The sequence below is a fragment of the Physeter macrocephalus genome, unplaced genomic scaffold (genome assembly GCF_002837175.3).
Source record: "Physeter macrocephalus isolate SW-GA unplaced genomic scaffold, ASM283717v5 random_11, whole genome shotgun sequence".
Classification (NCBI taxonomy): domain Eukaryota; kingdom Metazoa; phylum Chordata; class Mammalia; order Artiodactyla; family Physeteridae; genus Physeter; species Physeter macrocephalus.
In genome coordinates this window covers 220,179-244,000 of record NW_021145298.1, presented here as the reverse complement: position 1 = coordinate 244,000, position 23,822 = coordinate 220,179, and the positions used below count along the sequence as shown (strand labels likewise).

The 23,822-nt window shown below is 48.4% G+C and overlaps 1 protein-coding gene across 10 annotated transcripts in view; it reads right to left on the bottom strand.

The window, feature by feature from the left end:
• Positions 1 to 1,536: 1,536 nt before the first annotated feature.
• ZBTB16 (zinc finger and BTB domain containing 16) overlaps positions 1,537 to 23,822 on the bottom strand; it is a 168,409-nt gene continuing 146,123 nt past the window's right edge. For 2 of the 10 annotated variants that reach the window (XM_028483211.2, XM_028483208.2), the window contains exon 6: positions 17,540 to 19,433. In XM_028483211.2, the coding sequence (XP_028339012.1) occupies positions 19,267 to 19,433 (167 nt within the window). In that variant the 3' untranslated portion in view covers positions 17,540 to 19,266. Of the gene's footprint in view, positions 5,370 to 13,768; positions 14,382 to 17,539; positions 19,434 to 23,822 lie in introns of those variants that run through there. The other 8 variants (XR_008616473.1, XM_028483210.2, XR_008616475.1 and 5 more) reach the window with 8 other exon arrangements.

Here is a 23,822-nt window from a genome sequence, read left to right as displayed (position 1 = left end):
TGACGGAGGCCAAGGACTGGCTCTCTTTTCTCACCTCTCCCTAGGCTGGAGAAGTTCGTCCAGGACAAAGAGCTCTGCCCTCGTGCCTGTGGGTCCAGTAGTCAAACTGGGACAGGCTGGATGAAAAGTTCCCCCCACCCCCAACTCTCCTGGCCCCCAGTGCCCTGTTTGGACATGGGGATAAACTCCCCCAACAATGCTCAACCCAGGCTGCCCAGGGCTCCCAGGCCCCAAGCCAGATGGACTTGAGAATTAGCTCTCATGTCCATTAGCAACTCATGTCCTAAAAGCTCTCCTTGAACTGGTCCCGCTCTGTTCTGAGAACCCACGTGCTTCCCAGCGCTTGGACGTGTGGCTTGTCCAACACCGTCACATCCTTACCCACATCTGCCTTAAATTGTCCTCTAGCTGTTTAACATAGGAAGCATTGTATCTATTTTTTCTTTTCTCTTTTTTAAATTTTATTGAAGTACAGTTGATTTACAACGTTGTGTTAATTTCTGCTGTACAGCAAAGTGACTCAGTTATACGTATATTTTTTTTCCATTATGGTGTTAAGCTACATTTCGTCCAGAGCAGGGAAGAAAAACAATCTTCTATTTTGATCTCCCTTATGGCCTAGCAATAGCGAGGTCCAGTGTCACAGCTCGATTTTGCAGTAAGAATGAATGACCCCCAACGCAGAAACCCTGAATCTTCGGGCTGAATTTTAAAGAGTTTCAAGTGCAGCCTCATCCCACCTCCCGGCACTCTACCCAAGGGAGGGCCTGGGTTTCTCTGGGATGGGAAGGAGCCAGCACCTGTTCAGACCCCTAATCCAACATCATATACCTGCTCAGGAAATAAATTCCTTTTTATCACTAGAATTTCACTTGGATGCTACAAGATGCTATTGATGTTTGTGACCTGTGGGTTTTGTCATGGTGGTTTTGTTGTTTTATTTTTAGTGCTTAATTAGAGAGAGTGAATGAAAAAGAGAATTCTGGTCCACGCGGAAATGCAAATCTCCAATCCTCCTTCCCCACCCCAGTTCCCACTACACACCCCCCCATTCTTGTCTCTGCCATTCAGATGAGGCACGTCTCAGTGCATTCGGTCACTTTGCCCCAGCGCTACCACTCCACACACACACACACACACACACACACACACACACACACACACACACACACGGCTTTCAGTTTATGTCTCGCCTCGTGCCAAGGCAGAATTGATGGTGATGAGCAAAGGAGACAGGAAAAAACTCAAGCAGACAATTAGCTGGGTTAGGTTTATGGCAACAGGCAGCAAACTCATTCATTTCATGTTTTGCAGAATATAAAAGCACTGAAACATTTTAATTTTAAATTCTTATCATTGGATTTACTGCTTTTCTCTCGCAATGATTTGTGTTGCTTTTTAATTTTTACAGTCTCTACAGAAGCCAGATGCTACTGCCTAAGGACAAAATAATAAAAACCTACTGCAGCCATGAGTTACAGAACAAAAAAGAAGCAAGCAGTTGACAGAAGTTAATATCTCAATTTAACAGTGCTGCTTTGCTAATGATCCTTTGATATGTGTTTATTTAGAAAGGTCTGATCTTGACCTTGAAGGCAAACTCAACCTCAAAGTCTTTATGAGAAAAGAAAAAGACTTTATTTATAGATTGGCTTTATGTCAATCACTCTGGCAGCTGGTCCCAAAATGCCAAGCCACCAGAGGAGGGCGTCGAGGGAAAGTGGGACCCACATCCCCAGTGAAATGTTCATTCAGGGATCGGTGTGGGAGAGGGAAAGTGGAGGACGGGGTTTTAGGGAAGGTTAAACCCAAATGGGGCCATGTTCTTGGCTTCCTCTGGAAGGAAGTCAGGGTGCTTATATTCCCTCTAGAAAATGAGACACAACCAGGCATCATAAACCTCAGAAAAGAGACACACATGCAAAGGGATGGGGCGTGAGGCAGCAGGACCAGCTCTAAGGGTTCACCCGGACGAGACTTCCAGGAAGGGCTGTGCAGCAGGGCAAGGCCTGGTCTGAGAACCTTCCAGAACTGCACGGAGGACTGAACATCCCACCCCCAGGAGCAGGAGGGGAGACCTGTCACCCTTTAAGGCCCCAGCAGTTCCGAGATTATTCCTTCAGCCAGACGGCCTCTTCTCTCCCGCCCCAGGCCAAGGCACTGGTCAAGGGAGCTCCCTGGGGCTCGGGAATGCCAGGTGCGGGGCCCCTGGAGCTCCTCCTCACCTCTCGTCTGTGGGAATCCCCGCAGAGGCCACGCCTGGAGGGCCCTCCAGAGACAGCCCTCTGCAGCCCAGGCCCGTGCTTCTTCCTGCGAAGCCTGAGGCTGACGGGGGCTGAGGCCCTCCTCAGCTAAATGGGGCCATTTGCCCTCACGGTGTTCAGCTCATGATGCCCCCTCCCCTCAGTCTGTCCCTGGGAACTCTCCTCTCCCAGTCTCAGTGACCCTCAGAAGCTACTAACCACGCCTCCAGCCACACTTCTGTTCTGAGCGCAAAATCCATAAATCCAAGCGCCCCCAGGATATTCCACAGGCACCTCACCTCAACGCGTCCAAGCCCGAAACCCATACCTTCTGCCTCCAATCCCGCCCCACTTCCTGGATCTCTGTCTCAGCTGTCAGCACCATCACCCACTCGGTCACCCAGCCCAGATGCCTGGGTGTCATCTCAGAGGCTTCTTGTCCGCCGCTCCCGCATCCCAATCTGGCGAATGTTGGAGTACCTAAGACCTTCCCGTACGTGTCCCCTCCTTGTCCTCCCAGAAAGGCACTGCCTCGTGCCAGCCACCAGCATCCCCACCAGGATTCCCGCGAGAGCCTCCTGAACACAGCCCGTCTCCCCGAGAGCTTACCCCAGACAACTGCCAATGTGGCCTACTGGAAACTGATCTGATCTTGTAACTTCCTTTTAAAGGCTTCCCAGGACCCTCCATCACCTACAGATAAAACCGAGGCTCCTTAAGACAGCCTAGCCAGACCTCCGTGGTCTGGGCCCGCCTTCCCCTCCAACCTCACCTGCCCCATCTGTCTCAGATGTGACGCTTAGGCCATACCACCACCATTTCCAAGCACGCGTGGCTCTGTTTCTTCTGTCCAGCTCTCCCTTCATCTTGGCTAATTTCTACTTCTGCTTTAAACCTTATGATGTCTTCTTCTCCAGGAAGCCTTATCTGTCCCCTGGGTATCTACGGTGCACCCTTCCTCCGGGTGCCCACAGTACCCTCTGTACAAACGTCTCCATCACTGCGCCCAGCATTGCCCGTTAAAATTACCTGCTTACGTGCCTGTCTTCCCACCTCTGAGTTCCCCGAATCAAGACAACAGGAGTTACCGATCCTTGTATCCCCAGCATTTAGCACACAGTAGGCACTCAATGAATGCTGAATGAATGAATGGCCAGCTGTTTTGCTTCTGAAAATTCTAGGAGCGGGGCGGGATCGGGGTCGGGGGTGGGCGGTCCTTTAGTGACATGCCAGCTCAGTGAGAATCTGGATTTGGCATAGGGAAGGGGCAGTGATGCTTCACACATCCTTCATCTCCAACTCTTCATAAGCCGAGGGAACGTGTGTGCTCTAGGCTGCCTTCAGTGTACATGTTTTTAGGCTGACAGCACCCAGCTTTGTCAGGTTTCTCTGGGGCCCAAACAGGTTCTTCCAGACCAGCTGGGTGGGCATTCCCCTGCCAAAGTTCATCAGTCTCCAAATGTGGCGCTGGAGCAATAGTTATCCCTGTCCTTTCGCCCAGACTCCTTCAGACCAAAGGTAACAGCCAAGTCAGAGCCACTACTGACTCCAGGAGCAATTCATCAGCCTGGTGAGGGTGTAGCAAGGGAGGGAAGGCGGGGACAAGAGGAAGGAAGGCCACCCAGACAGCCCGGGCACAAGGCCAGCTGAGGTTAAGACTCAAATCATGGCAACAAATGTCCCCACTCCATCCACCGCTCTGATAGGAAGCCATCAGCACCCAGATCAGGGACTTTTTTTGCATTTGTCCCCCCACCCAACATACTAAAGCTGCAGCCTTTACAGGTGCAGTGTGTACAAGGGAGAGGGATGTGGGGAGAGAGAGAGGAGTGTCCTCTTCCCAGCTCAGCAGCCGCATGAAAAGGTTCACTCAGGGCTGCAGGGCCTGTTCTTACCTTGTTCTTACTTGAGATAAACTGGGAAAGGTGATAAGCAATGCAAACCACAGCCTTATCTTGGCCTTCCTTCATGACGTACCCACACCCCCCACCTGGCTGCTCTGTTCAAGGGCTTCACTCCCAAAGCCCTTCCTGTTCTGGGTTAGCACCATGGGCAGGGTACTGGCCACTGAGTCCAGCCCCCGGCCTCTGACTTACCAGATGGGAGTAGCCAACCTTTCTTCAATTCTATTCATGATGATGCTTGAATTTTATGGCCAACATCTATTACTCTTAAGGTGTGTAATCACAAAATCATTTAAATTCAACTTCTAAAAAATACAAAATGTTGAAAAACTATAAAAAACGAACAGCACATGTATGTGTGCACACTCTAGAGATGGAGATGCCACAGTCTCTTTTGAGAACATCTTTTCAATTCAGGAAGTTCTCACCAGCGTCTAACCGAAATTTCTTCTCCTTATTTTTTTTCGAGGCTCATTGTCTTTGTTGTAGGGTGAAGATAAAAGAAATTCGTTTTTACAGCCCTTGTACCTCTTTCTCTATGTTTCTATTCTCTTCCTTAGCGCAGCTGGCAACAACTAAGTGGCCTCAATGTCTGCCAGTAGAGAGAGATTGGGATGGGCCGTCATGTTTTTCCCTTCCCCTTCTTGGTAGGAGCCAACTCGGAGAGGTGAGAATTCTCTGTCATCTCGGGCTGGCAGGCCAGGTAACCCTTCTCCACAATCCCCCAGAATGAGGAACCTGAGCCCCATCCTCCACCAGAGGAGATAGTGGATGAGGGAACAGGTGAATTCCAAGGCCACTCAAGAGGAACAAGATGGCAACTTTAAAACAAGTTCTTTTCCTGCAGGCAGCCATCTTAGGCCCGGACTGAGTTATGAGTCCTTTGTGTTGAACAGCTACTAGTTATCAGGTAAGTCATAAAGGATCATTCATAAAATTAGATGCACCACTTGTTTTTATAGCACTCATTAAGGAACATAAAAGACAAATTCTTTTCAGCATTTGGGTGCTGAATTATAAATTCAATTAACTGGACACAGTTAAACTTCATAGATCTAGATATGCTTGTATCAAAGAGGCAACTCCCAACCACGAGCAAAAACAAGAGGACATGCTCTCCCCCGCTGGCGTTCCAGGTCCCCAGTGCCAACTGAGCAGTCTCTCTGCAGTCTTCCTCGCTCACTTCTGCTTTCTTCCCCTTTGCTCGTAACTTTTTCTTGGCCTTGGGAAAGGAAATGGATTTTGAAATCCTGGGGAGAAAAGCCTTTGAATTCTCGGTCAAGATACAGAGCCTCTGTTCAGCCTCAGTTCACTCTGGGGATAATAACAGCCAGAGAGCTGTTGTAAGGGTTAAAGCACAGCATAAATAATACACCCAGCAGAGTCGCTGGTACCTGGTCAGCACACAATGAAAGGGAGATAGTTATCAACATCATTTTCCTAAAACAAATTCATTTCAACCCCACCTCCCCTACTCAATCTTTCCTAGTAATTTAATCGGCATTTACAGAAGAGCTAACGTGTACCAGCCCTGGGTTAGGTCTGGCAATGGAGCGATGAATCAGGCACAGTGCCCTTACTATGGGAGCCCAGAGAGGGGACTCGGTGGTGTCCTCGTTAACATATTCCTCCTCTAAATTCCTCCCCATGAACCACCCAGGCTGGCATCTGATTACACAGTGACCTTTGGCTGGTCTCTGGTTGATTTATATATGTCTATATATAGTGTCACCCAGCAAATTTATGTTAGGATAGTGGGAAAAAAAACAACAACATGAGCACTGGCATCTGGAACCCCGGGTTCCAGCCCAGCTCTGAGACCTAAAGAATCAGAGTGGTAACTCGGTTTAAGGATGAACTCTGTGGCCAATCGCTGGGGCTCAAATCCAGCTTGGCCACTTCCTACTGCTGTGTAACCTTGGGCAAGTTACCTAACTCCTCGGTTCCTGTTTCAGACTCTGTAAAACCAGGACGATAACAGTACCTACTTCACAGCGGGACGTTGCTATTTTCTACCAGGCAGAGGACACAGAGCCCCTCTCTCTGTAGGTTTTCAGGAAGGGGGCCACAGAGTCACTCTTCTGTGCCATGTGAGCACACACTGTCTATTCAGAGGCGAGGGGGGGTCCCTCCAGCCCAAGGAACCTAGGAGTGGCCCCCAAGTCTCAAATATCTAGGATTTAAAAGCAACAACAGAGAATTCCCTGGCGGTCCACTGGTTAGGACTCCACGCTTATTTACACTTCCGGGGGCCCGGGTTCGATTCCTGGTCGGGGAACTAAGGTCCCGCAAGCCGCCGTGTGGTGTGGCCAAACAAACAAATAAATAATAAAAGCAACAACAGTAACATCACGTTATCTTGACTTGGCATCCGAAACTTCGAGAAGCAACTCCATGTGCTAAAAGGAGCAGTGGAAGGAGGGTCAGGAGAACAGAGCCCAGTACCTGACCCTCCAACCAACCAGCTGCAGGACTCTGAGTAAGTCTGCCCACCCGCTTTCCTACAGGTGGGAAACGTTGCACCTACAACAGGGGAACATTGCACCAGCGGGACTGAAGTCCCTTTCTAGGCTTTTACAGCTATGCTACAGCTGAAGGACCACCTCTTTCCTTCCTGCTTGCCCAAGCTGGGGCCACACTTAGGCAGGGAGTGCAAGGAAACTCCAGTGATCCTTGAACGTGTCTGGGGAGGGGGAGAGACACAACAAAACCCTTTCCTTTCTTTCTTTCTTTTTTTTTTTTTTTTTTCAAAGTCACTCCCAGCTTCTCGGGACACAAAAGTGTCTGTTAAGGTAAGTTAAACCTTCTCAAGATGAATTTTCCTGCTACTTTTAATTAAAAGTTCTTTAGAATTAAAAAGACACTATTCAGAAAAGGTTGAAAAAAAATTTCATTGACACTCCCCCCCACGCCCTCCCCCTTTTCCCAAGGCAAAGAAAAAGCTGTTTTGTGCATGGCTCACCCAGTCCGCACTGTACAAAAGGAGGTGGATTGGCGGCAAGACACATGAGATGACCCTTTGACCCCAAACCGCTGACAAGTCCTCAATGGCATAAATACCAGATAATCAATCACATGCCAGGAGGGCGAGTTCCCCTGCCCTCGCCCCAGCGCCGGGGTTTATGAGAGATACACTGTAAATAGACACTGGCTTCTTACGAGAGGCCCCCTCAGCATTCCAGGGGCCGGCCATAATCCTGAACCGGGCCCGGCCAGATCCTCGACCATCTCGTTTTACAGCTTTCATCGCAAGCTTATAAAGCACTTTTCCCTCCCAATCCCCCACTGAAAGTTGGACTTCTGGTATGAAATGAAGCCGGTCCTTACCCACCCCCCCATCTGGAAGGGGACTCTGAAAATAACTGCAAAGGAAGCTAGGGTAGAGGACCCACAAATGGGGCAGGTCACCCATCAAACCCCAATGTGCTGGGGACTGGGAGGGATGGGTGTGTGTGGCAGGAGCCATGCAGGGCCTGGGGAAGTGATGAAGAATCAGTAATAATAGTGATGACAACAGGAATAGCAGTAGCTAATATCTGTCAACACTTAGTGAGCGCCCTGAGGTGCCCTACACCATTCTAGGCTCTTCACGTGTATCCTATTATCTATCCTCAAAAATAACTCTAGGAGGTAGGCACTGTCATGAATGTGCCCATTTTATAGATGAGGAAAGTGGAGCTCAGTTCAAATAAATTGCCCATTTAGTGACTAAATGACAGGGAGGGATTTACACCCAGAGAAATGACTCAGGTCCAGATACCCTCTCTGCTCCATCCTCCAAGTCCATGGATTTCTGCCTGGAAGGGGAAAATATTGGAAATCAAGCCTTTAGATCAACCAGTAGTACTTCGAGATCATACAGCAGCTGGGTGGAAAGAGGCATTCAAAAGGTTCTGACGAATGTGGGTCTAAACATCAATACGTCATCTGAATGGTGTTCAATTTCCAAGATAGCCGAGAACTGGTTCCAGAGGAGAAAGAGTTTTTAAGTCCGGCTCATAAATTCTGACCCCCACTGTAGTGCAAGATTCTCAGCTCTGCCCTTTAGCTCACCTTGGAGCCCACGAGCTTGGACAGCCAGCGCCAGGCCCGGATGTCTCTAAGGCAACAATGGTCTTCTGAACCTTGGTAAACTCAGAGGAGTTTACCAAGGTCCTAAACCAGCCCCGGCAAACAGGGAGGTAGGGGGCAGGGAAAGGAAGACAGAGCCTCTTGGTAACTAATTTTGGTAATGCTTTTGTGTCAGGGTCAAAGGTTAAATATGGCCACTCTAATCCGCTTCTTCCAGAATTAAAGCACAAGGGAGATTTTTCTGTAGCTTAGCAAGAGGGCTTTTCTCATGGTTGGAGAAATGCTCCTGACCAAGCCCACCAAATGGGCATGCCTGGCTGCTGAAGACATTCTTGCATTTATTTGGACAGAACATCCCAGGTTCTAGTCGCTCGGTCAGAGTTATTTATTATTAAGACCGAGGTGAAAGGAATGCAAAGTGGCACTTAAAAAATGTAACCGTCCCTCTGTCCAGCTCCACCCTCTTCTGAATAATGCTTTCTGAGATACCCAAGAAAGAAGAGGGGGAGAAAAACTGTAAGAATCACACATGCAAACTGCCAGCAAACTCTGGTTCTGAGAGAAACCGTAACAAGCCACCAGGCATTTGCTTCACAGGGAACTGAGCACTCCATTCATATTATTTCACTGAGGTTCACAGCAGCCCCGCTGGTAAGTGGGTTTTTTGGACCCCTTCCTACCAATGCAGAATCTGAACTTCTAAAAGGGCAAGCGACTGGCCCAGAGTCTTACTTCTAATAAGCAGCAACACCAGGGCCAGAAATAGTCTTTGTTGCTGTGACCGCAAGGAGACATACAGACAGGCACCCTCCATGAAGAACTACGGGGCTCCCCAACAAACCAGAGGCCCACAACAAAAGGCCAGAAGGAATTCGGGCCAGAAGCACGTCTCCTGGATGCATTTCCTCGAAGCTCCCCGCCCAGGGAGGGGGTACCACTGAACTGGCAGGTGAGAGAGGAACATACGTGGACGCAACCTGGGGAGCTGCCTGGAAGTGGCGGCTGCCGTGGAGGTGTCCCGTCTGTTCCTCCCACTCTGACTGGGAGCTCACTTCCCTCCTCCTTCACTGCCCCCTTCCCGGCTCGGGGAGCGGTCACCACCCCAAGGCAGAGAGGGGAGCTCCCAAGGGAAGCAATGGCCCTGCAAGAAATGACCGTGCAAGTGTCAACAACCTGCTGCTTCCCAGAGCCTCGGGGTCAGAGGCCAGGATGGAGCACAATGGCTTTCTCGAGCTGAAGGGTCCAGGGAGAGGGGCCTCTGCGGGGTCCCGGAAGGCGGCGGCTCTGAATCCAGCCACCAGGGTCTCCTGTCTTGCCCTTTTATATCCTTCTTCCCTCCACAAATGCCAGACACCACCAACCTCACAGACAGGAGACCAAGAAAGGAAGGGGATTAGGAGCAGCCTCCATCTGCAAGCCTACACACGAAGGTTTATTCTATGAGACGTGGTGAGCAACTCAGTGGCCAGCCCCACAAGATACATTTACCCTAAAGCAGGATGAGAAGAAAACTCAGTCTGAGGATCTCCTCCTGCCTCCAAGCCTTCCATGCCCACTGCCCTCATCAGAGCTGGACACTTGCCCTCCTCTGCTGCTGGGCATGCCTGTCACAGCCCTCCTCTGGCCTGCAAGCTCCTGGGGGGGTGGGCGAGGCAGGCTATCCTCGGATGCTGGCACCCACGCCCGTGGTGGGTGCTCCAATCACATTGGATGAATGAGGAAGAAATGACAGAGTTAAGGTTCCTTCTGGAACTTTCTCCACACTAGAGATTATGGATCTGGGATGGCTTGCACGTGGAATCTGTCTCATTGACCCATTCAGATCATATTTAGTCAAAATCCTAGGACACCTCTCCCTCTAACTTCTGCCCATCATGTTACACTGAATACTTAATCACTGGATGGACCAGCCTGCCTCCCTCATTACTTTCTCTGTAATTCAAAATATATGATAATGGTATTTGACGTGCTTTCATACAGCATTCACGCATGTGCGTGGCAGGTGCAAAAGAGGAAGCCAGGGAAGGAAAAGGTCAGGAAAGAGCTAGCAGGGGGAGAATGTGGTGCAGAGGGCACAGACTGGGTATCTGAAGGGCAGAAACCAGAGCCCCCAAGGGTCTCAAGAGATGTCACAATTATAAAAATACATTAAATTTGAATTGCACCTTTCACCTTACAAGGACGCTACTTCTGTCTAAGGTCCTTCTGGTCCTCACACCCCTGTTTGAGGTAAATGGGGCAAGTATGGAGTTCTAATTCTTCAGGTAAGGCATCTGAGACTTGCAAAGATTGAGTGACTTGTCCAAGGCCATACAGTTGGCAAGTGAAGAGCAAAAATATGAATTCAGACAAGAACAGATTCCCCTTTCCTGCTTCTAACCAGGAAGCTCCCTTTACCGCTTTTGGTTAACCGCACAACAAATATTTATTGACTGGCTACTGTTCTAACACAGTCAAAGCGTCCAGGGACCCAAAGACGGTTCAGACACCCTGCCCCTAACACATGGAGTAGCAAGATGGCCAAATGCTACAAGTGGGGTATGTCCATGGTGCAGGAGACGAAAGGAAGGAAACACTTTCCACACCTTATCTGAGGGAAAGGTGTGACAGAGAAGGACACTATCTCAGTCTGCTCAGGCTGCTACAGCAAAATGCCATGACTGGGCGGCTTAACCAACAGACATTTATTTCTCATAGCTCTGGAAGCTGGAAGTCCGAGATCAGCATGCTGGCATGGCTGGATTTCTGGTGAGGGCTCTGCCTGGCTTGCAGATGGTCGCCTTCTATCTGTGTCCTCACATAGCAGGAGAGAGAGAGCTCTAGTCTCTTCCTCCTCTTATAAGGATACCAATGCCGTTATGGGGGCTCCAACCTCATGACCTCATTTAAACCTGCCCAAGGCTCCACCTCCAAATACCATCATATTGGAGGTTAGGCCTTCAACATAAGAATCCGGGTGGGGAGCAGGGAGGTGGGGGGCAGACAGAAACATTTACATAACATAAACAATGGAGCTGAGGAGAAATGGTCTCGGCAGACAAGACACAAGAAATTCTGGGATTTAGGGGAAGATACATGGAGAAGAAAACCAGCAAGGAGAGAACAGGAAATTATAAGTGACTCAGGATGAACACACTGCAGGTGGTGGCATGAGATGGCCTGAGACTGACTGGAGGCACTTTCTGGGCCAAGCAGTGGAGTCTGATCTTATCACATCCAGAAGTTCTCAACCTTGGTTCTACATGTGACTCTCCCGGGGAGCTTTAGAAAACGAGCATGCCTGGGCCCCATGCTGGAGATTCTGATTCAGCTGGTTTGGGATGCGAGCCCTTTCTTGCTATTTTTTTAAAAAGCTCCTCCAAATGATTTGAATGTGTAGCTGGTGTAAGACAGCGAGGATCTTCTGAAGGATAAGCATGGGAGAGGCAACACTGGGTGCGCATTTTAGATGCCAGAGCCGTCCTTCCCTGAGATATAGTGCATGAGGCCAAGCCCTAAACCCAGGCTGGATCCACCAACTTCACACCTATCCTCCACTGCCACCTCTATCTGACAGAACTGGGTCAGGGAACCGGAGACAATGGGGCTCTGCACGTCACCATCTGGGTCTTAAATGATAAACCTATCACCTGGGGTCCTTTCCCAGAGTCCGTTGCCTTCAGACCAGCGAGCTGCAGTCTAATCACGTGCTCCTGGGTGATCAGGCAGAGAAGGGGTGTAACACGGGGGACAATGTGCAGGAACTATGGGTTTCTGGCTGCAGCAGACAGGACTTCAGGTAGACGTAGGGATGAGAGACACTCCCATCGCCACCCCTGGATCCCCACAGTAAGTATCTTATTCAAGTGCCTTGTATCATTCATTACCTTTTAAGATACACCTATGTTTTCCTCCCTAGCAATGGTTAGCTTTCTGAAGGCAGGATTTGGGTCCGATTTTTCTATTTTGCAAAAAGCTCTTAAAACACTACCGCTGGCAGGCGAGTGAGGTCTGAGGAAGTCCAGAGTATCTGAACTCTGCTTGCTCTTCTCAGACCTTTAAACGCCCTGGCAGCTGTCAGTGCAGACCCTGACAAATGGATAACCAAAGAAGGCCACGTGGACAGAATCTCCTACTCTGGAGATTTCCAGGAAAAGGGAAGAGGATTATTTTCTGGAGATGGCAGAGTTGTAGATATCCTGGGGGACAGAAGGAGTGGTCCAAGACCAGGATTCCTGGGTTCTAGCCCACAGTATGTCTCTCTAACTTGCTGTGTGATCCTGAGCAAATTACTGAACCTCTCTGAGGCTCAGGATCTCCCTCCTTAATGCCTCTTGCTCCAGTTCGGAAGACTACACATGTTAGAATCGAGACCTTGAATTAGCCTCTTCCAGTGTGAATACCCCCAAACTGGGCCTAATATACGTAAATAGTGATTCCAAGGTTCTATTTTGGAAGGTGGGGATGTAACACTATGACTCACGGTTGGATGAGGCAAGTCCTCTTTCTGAGCAGCAGCCAGGCCCCCTTCCAACATCCAGGAGCTCAAGATGGGGAGCCCAGAAAGCATCCCAGGACAGGGAGCCCGGTGAGGGCAGTGGCCAAGACCCCACCTTCCGGACAACCTCTCTGGAGATAGGGGATCCCAAGTCATTTCAAAACAGAGAAACACTTGGTGCTCCTTCATCTGTCAAAAACCTCAAGTGTGTTTCCCAGAGGAGAGAAGTCAGAGGGACTCCAGGGCCCAAGGGGCAGCTTTCAGATGCAAAATCTCCCCCTTTTCAATTCCTGTAACTAAAATGAATATGGAAAAGATAATTACCTTTAAAACATACTTAATACTTGAACACATTATCTCCACCTGCAGAAAAAGAATGTTATCTGATGGGATCTTCCCCATAAGCTTAATCAAATTGCTATCTTAAAACTCTCTGGAGTCCTGTGAAACAGTAATAGAAAATCCGAGGCAGAGGCTGGAAGCATTTTATATTTGTTTGGTTGAGGGGAATGTGCATCCCATCTGACAATGGGCACTTAGAGACAAAGTCATTTCCAATCTGTAATGGATCTTCTCCTAGTGGGGGCAGGGAACATTTCATCTGACCCAAACCTGCAATCCCTCCGTTAGGTAACTTTTCCTAATGCTCAGAGAAGGAAATGCCAAAAGAAAAGCCTTCTTCCTAACACCTGTTTGGGGCTCTTCTTTGGTTAGGAAATCTTCTCTAGTTAGGCCTGGGACACTTAACGTATGGAGGTGCTTAATTACCTTGCTACTTCACTCTGGGCTTTAACTTGGCAAATAAATCGATGCCTAGATTTTCCTTGGTCTGCCCAGCCCCCAGGCAGTGCCATCCGTTAAGTTAGTAGAGAAGGTAAATTACCTGCCCAGATCCTGCCCAGGGCGACTGGCCATTTGCAAGGCTGGAGAAAACCAAAGGCAAACAGCTTCTAAGCAGATCAAATGTGAGGACTGGCTATGTTCCCAGAATCTCAAGCTTGCCTGGAATGGCCAAGTAAACAGCTGCTGCAGAAGTGCCTGGCCAGCCCAGTTCATCTTGTTGACAGAAGACGCGATAGGTAAGAGGTGATAACGTGCTGCATCTTTGTTAGACACTTCTTCCGCCAGCAGCCCCCGGAAGCTCCTTCATGTATGGGGGCTGGCTCCCCACCCCTACTGCCAAAGCTTGGAGGGCAAAGGGGGCATCCCAGTGCACAAAGTAAGGCACGTCAGGGCTTACAGAAAAACATGGGGGTAGGGGAGACTACTAGAGAAGTATTATAATAATCATCAAGATGCAGGTTTGTTGGCATGAAATCAACGCATTACAAAATGGCACGCATTGCATATTATTGCCCCAATGTTGTTTAGAACAAAACAGAAAAAGACGGTGGGACTAAAGGAGACACATTTCTTTTGTGTACATGTATCTTCTAATTTCCCCATACGGAGCACGTATTACTTGTGTGATTCTTTTCTTAAAACAGGCTGCCTGGGTCCATGCTATCCATGTCCTGTCTTTGGTCAGAGTGACTCCTCCCAGGCATGAGAAGGTCTGGCTGTTCTTCTGGACATCTGCAACACACGGCAACTCCCAGTCTCCTCCTGACTACAGATGTCAGATTCACATCCTTCACCTGTCGAGGGTCCTGACCTGATTCTTTCTTTCTTCCTTCCTTCCCGGTTCTGAAAATGGAGGCATGAGGGGAGGGGATCTCTGAGCTACTACTCTGAGTAGGATCTCTGATCCTACTCCTTGCTGCCTTCTGTGAATAGAATGATTCCAAAGGCACCACAGCCTCTTGCATTGTCTGAACAGTCACTATTCTGCAAACTGCTACTTATCTAGAAAATCCTGGGATGCAGCAGGTATAGGGGATTGGACTGAGTCTGTAAAAAACAACAACAGACCTGGAAGTTGCTTTTCATTTTAGTGGAGATATAATTCATAAAGCATGAAACACACCCTTTTTAAAATACACAATCCAATGGTTTTTAATGTACTCAGAAAGTTGTACAACCATCATGAACACTAACTCCAGAACATTTTCATCACCCCCAAAAAGAAACTCCATAACCATTAGTTGTCACTCTCCAGTTCCCCTCCCCTCAGCCTCTAGCAACCACTAATCTGCTGTTTCTGTAGATCTGCCTATTCTGAACATTTTGCATAAATGGAATCATACAATATATAGCCTCTTGTGCCTGGCTTCTTTCATGTCGGTTTCAACATGCATCCATGGTGTAGCATGTGAGTGTACTTCATTCCGTTTTATGGCTGGGTGATAGTCTATCATGCAAATATACCCCATTTTGCCTACCCATTCATCATCTGATGGACAGCTGGGTTCCAGTTTCCATTTTTTGGCTGTTTTAAATAATGCTGCTATGAACATTGTACAAGTTTTTGTGTGGATGGGTGTTTTCAATTCTCCTGGGCTGGAAGTTGCTTTTTAAAAGTATTGATAAATTCTCATTATTAGCCTGTCATTTGTATCCCTCACGTATCAAAAAAAAAAAAAAAAAAGAGTACAGGATATTTAAAAGATGGTTTGAAAAATCTGAGACTTTCAACTACTTGGGTTCCAAGAAACTGACAGTTGTGGGTCCGTGTTGCTCCCCAGTTCCACACACGTACTTTGACTGCAACTCCTCTGCCCCTGCACCCCGGGGGCCACGGCACTGCCACCTTTACCCCATGGGCTCCACCAGCCCTGTTCATCCTCTAAGCAAAAATCTGCGCTGTAGCATATGAAATATTTAAGCTGTTTTTCTAAATATATACATTATTTAGCCTACAGTCTATAAAATATTTACATTGTTTGTCCCTCCCACCCCCAAATATCTGCATTATTTACAGTACAATCCGGGAAGCATTAACCCTTGGTTTGTTTATTGATTGACTGATGGCCGCGTTGGGTCTTCGCTGCCACGCGTGGGCTTTCTCCAGTTGCGGCAAGCAGGGGCTACTCTTTGTTGCGGTACGCGTAACCCTTGTTTTTTGACTTGTGCATTTTCCCCTATTTCCAGTGTCACTGGGTGTGCACAGCCATGAGAGGCAATAGTGAGTTCTCTTGCCCAAGTCACAGAGCAGGCCCTGCGGATGCAGGAGCTAACATGGTGTCCAAAGCCAGATGGATAGAACTGGTCACACCTGTCACCCCCATGGGACCAGAGGGCATATACCATAGAATTTCCGGGGGGGCAGTTCTGGATGCCAAGCTCAGTGCCCCACTAGTGTTGACATTTAGCTGCTCCCAGAATCTCCCCTCTGAGGAATGGGAGTTCATTCCTACTGATCCCTGGCCAAGGTTGCCCCTCCAGGTGTGACCTCAGTCCTCACTTAGGTGTGATGAAAATCTCTCCTGCTACCCACTTCCTGTGCCAGGCCCTTGTAAACAGAGACGGTGGCTGTGACCCGTGAGCGCCGGCACAAGGTTCCCAGGGTACCGAGTTCTCCATCTGGCAGTTACCTGTCTTAACAGTGGGAAACTGAGGCACCTACCAGTGTAGCTGAGATATTAATGCCCTATATCTAACTCAAAACCCATTTACTTGCACCTGTAGCCTTTTATTTTTAGAAATCCTCCTCCATGGAAAGAATGAGGCTCAAAGGTAATATTTTTATTATTTATAATGTGACCTTAATTTTTAAAATTATATAAGTAATACATGCCAATAAATAATAAAATTATTATTATATAACAATAAAGAAAATAAATACTAATTATTATTTTTCAGAAATAGATAAAGCAGAAAGTAAAACCTGCTTTGCTCTGTAATCCCATTCTCTAAAGACAATCACTGTTAATAGGTATAGAGCCTTACAGAATCTTACAGGATGGCTTCTGTATTTTATATTAAAGAAGATCACACTATACAGCCTTTTTCCCTAACCACCTTTTATCACACAAAACATCGTGGACATCTTTCCATGCAGGTACCATAATTAACAGAGTCTTTACCTTTGGACACGTAGGTTGTTCTCAATGCTTTGTAATTACATAAAATGTTGCAATCAGCATCTCTAAGGGAAGCTAAAAAAATTGATCTTTGGTGCATGAAGGCCAAAGCTGGGCATGAAACACCGAGGGTCTCTGAGCATCTGTGGCGCTGTCACAGGGGTGGCGTGCCCTGGGTTGCCGGCCCAGCTCTACAGCACACCCCTCCTTACTCAGACACCTCCAATGAAATGTCAAGAGTGTGAAATCAACTCTCTCATCTCCTGGTTGTTTAACTCAGGAGAGAATTTCTCTTCCTCCTCCTCCTTCCCTCCCACCCCCCTTAGTACCTCTACTTACCCTGCTTCTGTTTTGAATCTCTAAAATAATGTGACAAGTTAATGATGGTCCAATTATCTAAATGTTTAACAGACATGTTATCTAAGTGAGTCGGATTGAGATTCCATCCCGCTGACAATAAACATCAATGGTAGAGCAGAAAGCGATAGGCAAATTATAGCAAACCCCGCAATTTCAATGCTATTAAATTTGGAGGAATAACAGCCTTGAGGCCTGTAAACTCTGAATAAAATAGGCCCTTGTGTTTGTCCAACTATTAAATCAAAATGCTACCAACATCCCAGAAAAAACAAGGCGATTTATGGCTTTTCAAGTTTCAGTTACACATTGGTTTTTATTAACTCCTTTCTGTCACTGGGCAGCCATGGTGTCATGAGGGAGAAGGGAGCACAGCCAGAGAGGAAGGGGTAGGAGTTGAAAAGACAAAGCAGACACAGGGCTTCCCTGGTGGCGCAGTGGTTGAGAGTCCGCCTGCCGATGCAGGGGACGCGGGTTCGGGAGAGGCCACGACAGTGAGAGGCCCGCGTACCGCAAAAAAAAAAAAAAAAAAAAAGCAGACACAGACGGCGGGGTGGGGATGGGAGGGAGGAGAGGTGAGTGGGAACCCAGGGTTGGGGGCTGAAGCTGATCATGGGGCATCTGGCATGAGGGCCACGTGAAAGGGAAGGGGTAACTCTGAACAGGAGGATGACAGGTGACCCCAAAGCCCCATCAGACTCACCACCGGGGGCCCTGAACTTGAATCCCAGTCCTTCCACTGAACGAGTCATGTTACTTAAACCTCTCTGAGCCAGCGATTCCTCAGCAGTGATGCAGGCAGTGAACTGCCTCTTAGGGGGGATGCTGGCTCTATCAGATAATATATAAAAGCACCAGTGCCGGCACAGTCCAGGCTCTGAACGATACTCCTCAAAGATCAAAACACTATCACATTTGGTCTGAAAATTTTGAATAATTTATCACCATTCTTCATAAAATTAGATGTACATGATAGATAGATGATAGATAAATAGACAGAAAGACGACAGAGATACTATTGCTTTATTTTTCTCTTTAGGGTGTGTGTGTGTGTGTGTGTGTGTGTGTGTGTGTGTGAAAAAGAGAAAAATAAAACAGATATGGAAAAATGTTAATTGGCAAATCTAAATGAAGGATATATATGGGAATTTCTTTTAGTAATCTGTAATTTTTCTGTATATTTGAAATTTTCAATTAAAAATGTCATCATGATTTTTAAAAAGACCAAAACGCTATCATTCCCCTCAAACTTCTGGAATAGTTTTTAAAAGGCAAAAGATCTTCACCTTTCATCTCTTCTTCACACACAGTATGCATTTAATTTTTTCTTGAATAAGCATCTAAATAAAATGAAAGAAATGCTTGCTAACTGGTGAAGAGACAGAAACTGTAAACGTCCAAAGATCATATTAATCATAGTTTACAAAGGTGCTAAAGTTGAGAAAAATGTAGACCATCCATACAAGATTGGAATCTCAGGCTGTGCTTGGAACCGTGGAACCCCTCAAAGAGCAATTTTTCTTACCTAATTCCCACTCCCCACATTTGAGAGAGGCGGAGAAACAAGGCAATTTGTCCCATGTCATAAAGCAAGCCTGTGACAGAGCCAGGATAAGAACTCAGTTCTCCTTTCTCCTAATTCATTATTGCTTTTCCAAATACCACGCGGCTGTCACACAATAACGTTCATCATTCCCACCACGATGGGAGGTTGGTGAAGGCGGGGACCAGTCCTGCTCGCTGCTGTATCCCTATTCCAGGACCCAGCATCAATGTCCAGCACAAAGCAGATGTTCAAGACGTCTACTGAGTGAATGAGCTTCAACCTTTTCTAACCCCAAATCAACCTCGGGGCAAATTTCCTCTCCAATCCCAAGAGAGCCAAACCTCTCAAAGCAGCAATGCTTCACATAAAAAGCACTGGGGTGATGGATGGGCAGAGCACGGCGCATCTGTAGCGCAGTGAAACTCTTCTGTATGATACAATGGTGGATGCACATCATTATACATTTATCAAAGCCCAGAGAATTTACAACAACAAGAATGACCCGTTAACATAAACTCTGCGAGATACTGACGTGTCAATGTAGTTTCATCAGTTGTAACAAATACACCACTCTGATGGCGGATGTTCACAGTGGGGGAGTTGTGGTGCGGTGGGGAGCAGAGGGTACGTGGGACTCTCTCTACTTTCCACTCAGTTTTGCTGTAAATCTAAAATCACTCAAAAAAAAAAAAACCAACAAAATTTATTAATTAAAAAGAAGCACTGGGGGGTCCATCCAGAAGGGGCCCAGAGGGACCCTGGGTGCCACTAGGGTGAACGGTGCAGGATGGCTTGTCTGGGCCAGCAGGTGACAGCTGGGTTGTCCTTCCCTACGCCACAGCAAGCAGCTCCAACAGAGCCGAGAGCCCTGGGCTTGGAAAATAAAACTCTATATTAGGCATCAAACATGCCATTATAGTAACAGCATGAAATGAGGTCAAGAGTAAGTCTATGCTGGTGAATTGACTGTACAAACAGCAGCACATGACTCTCCCTCCCAAAGTGCCCATGACGTTCGGCGGCCGTTCCGAGCTTGGGCTTTCTCGGGTTCAATTCCTTGGCATGCCACGTGAAATGCTATACAAATCACCCCTGATATTTATAAAAGTCGAAAGCGATTATGTTTTCAATGGGGAGGTCATGCCAACCTAAGTGGAGTCCACGCGTCCATCCGACGACCCCCTGCCCTGTCCCGCGCGTGCCCTCCAGCGTGGGCAGGGCTGTGAGGCTGGCTCTACCTTTTTCCACGTCAAGTTTCGGGTAGATGAAGTTCTCTCTGGTCCGCTGGCCCTTCTCCCTTCCCCTCCCCCGTCCTCTGCGGCTGGGCACCCAGAGGCTGCCCTTGGGAGGAGGAGCCAGAGCAGTTGCTGGTTTTCCTACTGCTGGAGGACAGGGGCCAGCCACCCTGACGCGGCTCCTCCGTGCCCAGGGCCGCCCCTCGTGCCAGGCCCGGGACAGGAGGGGGACAAGGCCGGCACCACCCCGAGGGAAGGAATGCTGTGGCTAACCCTTTCAAGTCTCTGAACTGCCTGCCCATCTACCACCGAGGTCCTGCTAACAAGGACTTCATTTTCTCCTCTGAAGTTCAGGGCCGGAGACTGTCCCCAAAGCTTCTTCCAAGCATCATTAATGTACCAGGAGGGGGAGAGGGGCCAGTGCAAGCAGGTAGCCAGCCGACACCACCAAGGCGGGGGTATAGCTCTGTGCGTTCAAAGGGGTAAATTTACTGAGCTGCAGTGTGTGTGTGTGCATGTGTGTGTGTGAGTGTTTTCTCATTGCCTTCTCCTTCCAAAGCCACAACAGTGTGCCTCCTAGCCTCCTTCACACTGAAAAGGAGGGGGCCCTGGGGCAGGGTGCCCTCCAGCACCTGCTCCCTGCTATCAGGGGAGGGCCCGTCCCGCAGCACGGCTGCCCTTGGCCACCAGGCATGTTAGCTGTTCCTGCACCGCAGGAACCAGCATTTGCATCTGCTTGAGTGGCTTCCTCTGTGACGCAGGAAGGTGGAAATGAAGCAATTTTTCTAGGCCAGTGAAAGAAAGTCCTTATTTTGCAGTCAGAGTGGAGAGAACTTTGGACTGGAAATAAGAACTCGTGGGTCCTAATTCTAGTTTGGCTTGTTTGTTCTTAACTGACCCCCTTTTTCAAATATGGGCTTCTGAGCCCTAGTTTCCTGGCTGTTGAACGGGCAGAGTTGAGCCCCTGGGCTGCACGTTAGGTACAATGCCCAGACCCACATGGGGAGGGAAGGCAGCAGTAAAACATGGGCTCTGGGGTGCAGGACCCCGAGGCACACATTCTACCCACCCTGGACAGGCCCCGTCCTTAACCTGTCTCCGTTTTCTCTAGCAAAGAATAGGGAAGAAAAATGTCTATGTTTTAACTGTAATGAGGACTTAATAAAATTATATCTCCAAAGTATCCAATTGAGTACAGCTATTATATTATCTGTACCCAAGGCAAATTTGCCCTACTTATTCATTTCTTCCACAACACTGTAGCCTTTAGGAAGGCAGGCACCAAGTTTTCTTCACCATTAGGCACTGGGTCCACAAAGCCCATTGCACATAGTAGGTACTTTAAAACTTAGGGAATAAATGAATGAAGGAATGATGGGGCAAACCAGCTGCATAGGGTACTCTGATCTGTAGCAAACCCAAGTCACTATCCTGGCTGACTTGGTGGGGCAGGGGTGGGGGCTGGAGGAGACAGCGGAATTGCTTTGGGGCAAGACTGGTGATCTAGTTCAACCTAGTGTCCTGGCCTCTAAGGCTTCCCTGAAGTTTCCTAGCCCCAGAACTCCTAAACCTAGGAATGACTTTAGTCTCTTTTCCTTACCAGGGCACTAAGAGGGGATAAGGAGGCATCACACAGGAGGTCTTATTTATATTTCCAGAATACCCAGGTTCCTAATGGTAACAGACATGGACCAGGACACCAGCAGGGGACTCAAGATTCCTCAGCCTTTAAGGGCACCAACCAAAGAGGCATACTCTAAGATGTGGCAGGGCACGTCCCTGCTGCTCCTGGAAGGGGGAACACCTGCTTCGTGCTTATCCCAGCTCTGTAGCTTGTCTGGCCTAGCTGTATACATCATTTGCTTAGATATTGGTAGAGGGTGGTCGCCCTGGGCAGCTTTGAGCATGCTAGCTAGGGCCTGAAATAAGATCTACCAAATCTGCTCTGTGAGATTGTTCAACAGGCAGAACTTCATTCTGCCTTCACCTCTCCCCACTGCCCTTAGAGGGCTCCAGGGGTTGTTAGCTCTCTGGGCATGCTGGAAACGTCCTCTTGGCCAGAGGACAAGTCAGGGATCCTCAAAGATCCCATCACCTTGGAAAAGCAGCTGTGCACCATTCCCATTCCCCCACCACCATTACCATCAACCTGGCCCTTCCCCTCTCACCTACCTAGTCAGGGGAATGGGTACCCTCCAAGACCTCTGGTGAAGACCATGATGGTTCAGTGTTAGTAACCACCACCACCATTTACTGAGAGTTTACTCCATGTAAGGCCTATGCTCAGTGCTTTCCATGGATCATCAAATTAAATCCTCACAATATCCCTTGTACGATAGCATCATTGCCATCATGTCACCAAGCGGGAAGTGGAGGCTTAGGGAAGTTAAGCAACCTGCCCAAGCTCATAAAATGTGGAAGTGATGGGACTAGGATTCGAACCTAGACAGTCTGACACCAGATCCCAAGTTCTGGGTGTCACTATGCTCCGAATACCCTGAACGTCACACTCAGACATCAGGCTCCAATGGTCCCTGCTCCCTGAAGCCTGCAAGACAAACCTGACCCACGCTATCAGGGCCCCAACTTGCCTAGTGAATAAAGCCCTCGAGAGGTCCCCCTCCCCACCCCCCTGCCTTTAGGCAGGTCCATCCTCCCCAGGTAGCCAACCGCACATCTGCCTTTCCTGCTTTTGGGGTTCTCATAGTCTCTCAGGCCTGGCCCCCAAACACTAGCATTGGCCTCATCTCCCCCATGCTCAGATCACACAGAGGCAGGTGCTCTGAGTTCCTTACCTATGGATTAAAAGAGCTATAGGTTCCGACAGCCTAACCCCAAGGCTGCCCCACTGAGCTCTCCTCACTCCCTCCCCGACAGGGCACACTGCACACTGTCCCAACCCCCTCACCTGCAGCTCAGCAGCTGTGGTATCTCCCCTGCCTTCTAATTAATGCCACCTGATCCTGGCCGTTGCCCCCCCCCAGGCCTGTTCAAATCCCAAACGGGGACGTACAGTGGCTTGGACAACATTATGATTTGTAAAACCCACTCTTAATTCGTTTGACTTTGAATGAAGAGGGTAATTATTTTTAAATTTATTAACTGCTGCCTGGCCGGAGAAGTTTCCAGATCAAATGACACAGAGAAGCTATTTCTGTTCAGTGATGCAGCAATTTATATTACTGATTGGTCATTAAAACCTCTGGCACAAAACCACTTGCGTTTCCTGAGCCAAGATAGTGTCCATGTGTCAGATTTCAAACCCGGAGTATAAATTAAGCCATTAATGGTTATTTATCAGTTTATCTGGATTTTAAAGAACTACTTACTAATTTAAGGCATTCCTGATATAGAACCCAAGTGGTGCAGTGGATGTGCGTGTGTACACGTGCGTGGATGTGTGTTTTCTCGCTTTTTATTTTACTGAACAGTGTAAAAAAATTCTGATGTGTAAATGAAGTACAAGCATCTTGGGGAGCTGCAGAGCTGTTAATTCCTCACTTCTCTGCAACCCAAACATTTTGGAAGCAGCAGTGTTTTGCAATATGTATTTGTCATAATATAAAAGGTGTAAAGTGACTCTGTTTATCTCCTCAAAGTCTTCGCTGTAGCAAAACAGAAAACTGAAGTGTGACAACGAAGCCTGAGCCCAACCCAACCATAAGTGTGTCCTCCCTGAGCACCAGCCGGAGCCCACCAAGATCCTGGAGGGAGGGCTTCCCTGGTGGCGCAGTGGTTAAGAATCCGCCTGCCAGCGCAGGGGACACGGGTTCTAGCCCTGGTCCGGGAAGATCCCACATGCCGTGGAGCAACTAAGCACTTGTGCCACAACTACTGAGCCTGCGCTCTAGAGCCCGAGAGCCACAACTACTGAGCCCACACGCCACAACTACTGAAGCCTGTGCGCCTAGAGCCCGTGCTCCGCAACAAGAGAAGCCACCGCGATGAGAAGCCCGTGTACCACAACGAAGAGTAGCCCCGCTCGCCGCAACTAGAGAAAAGCCCGCGCTCAGCAACAAAGACCCAA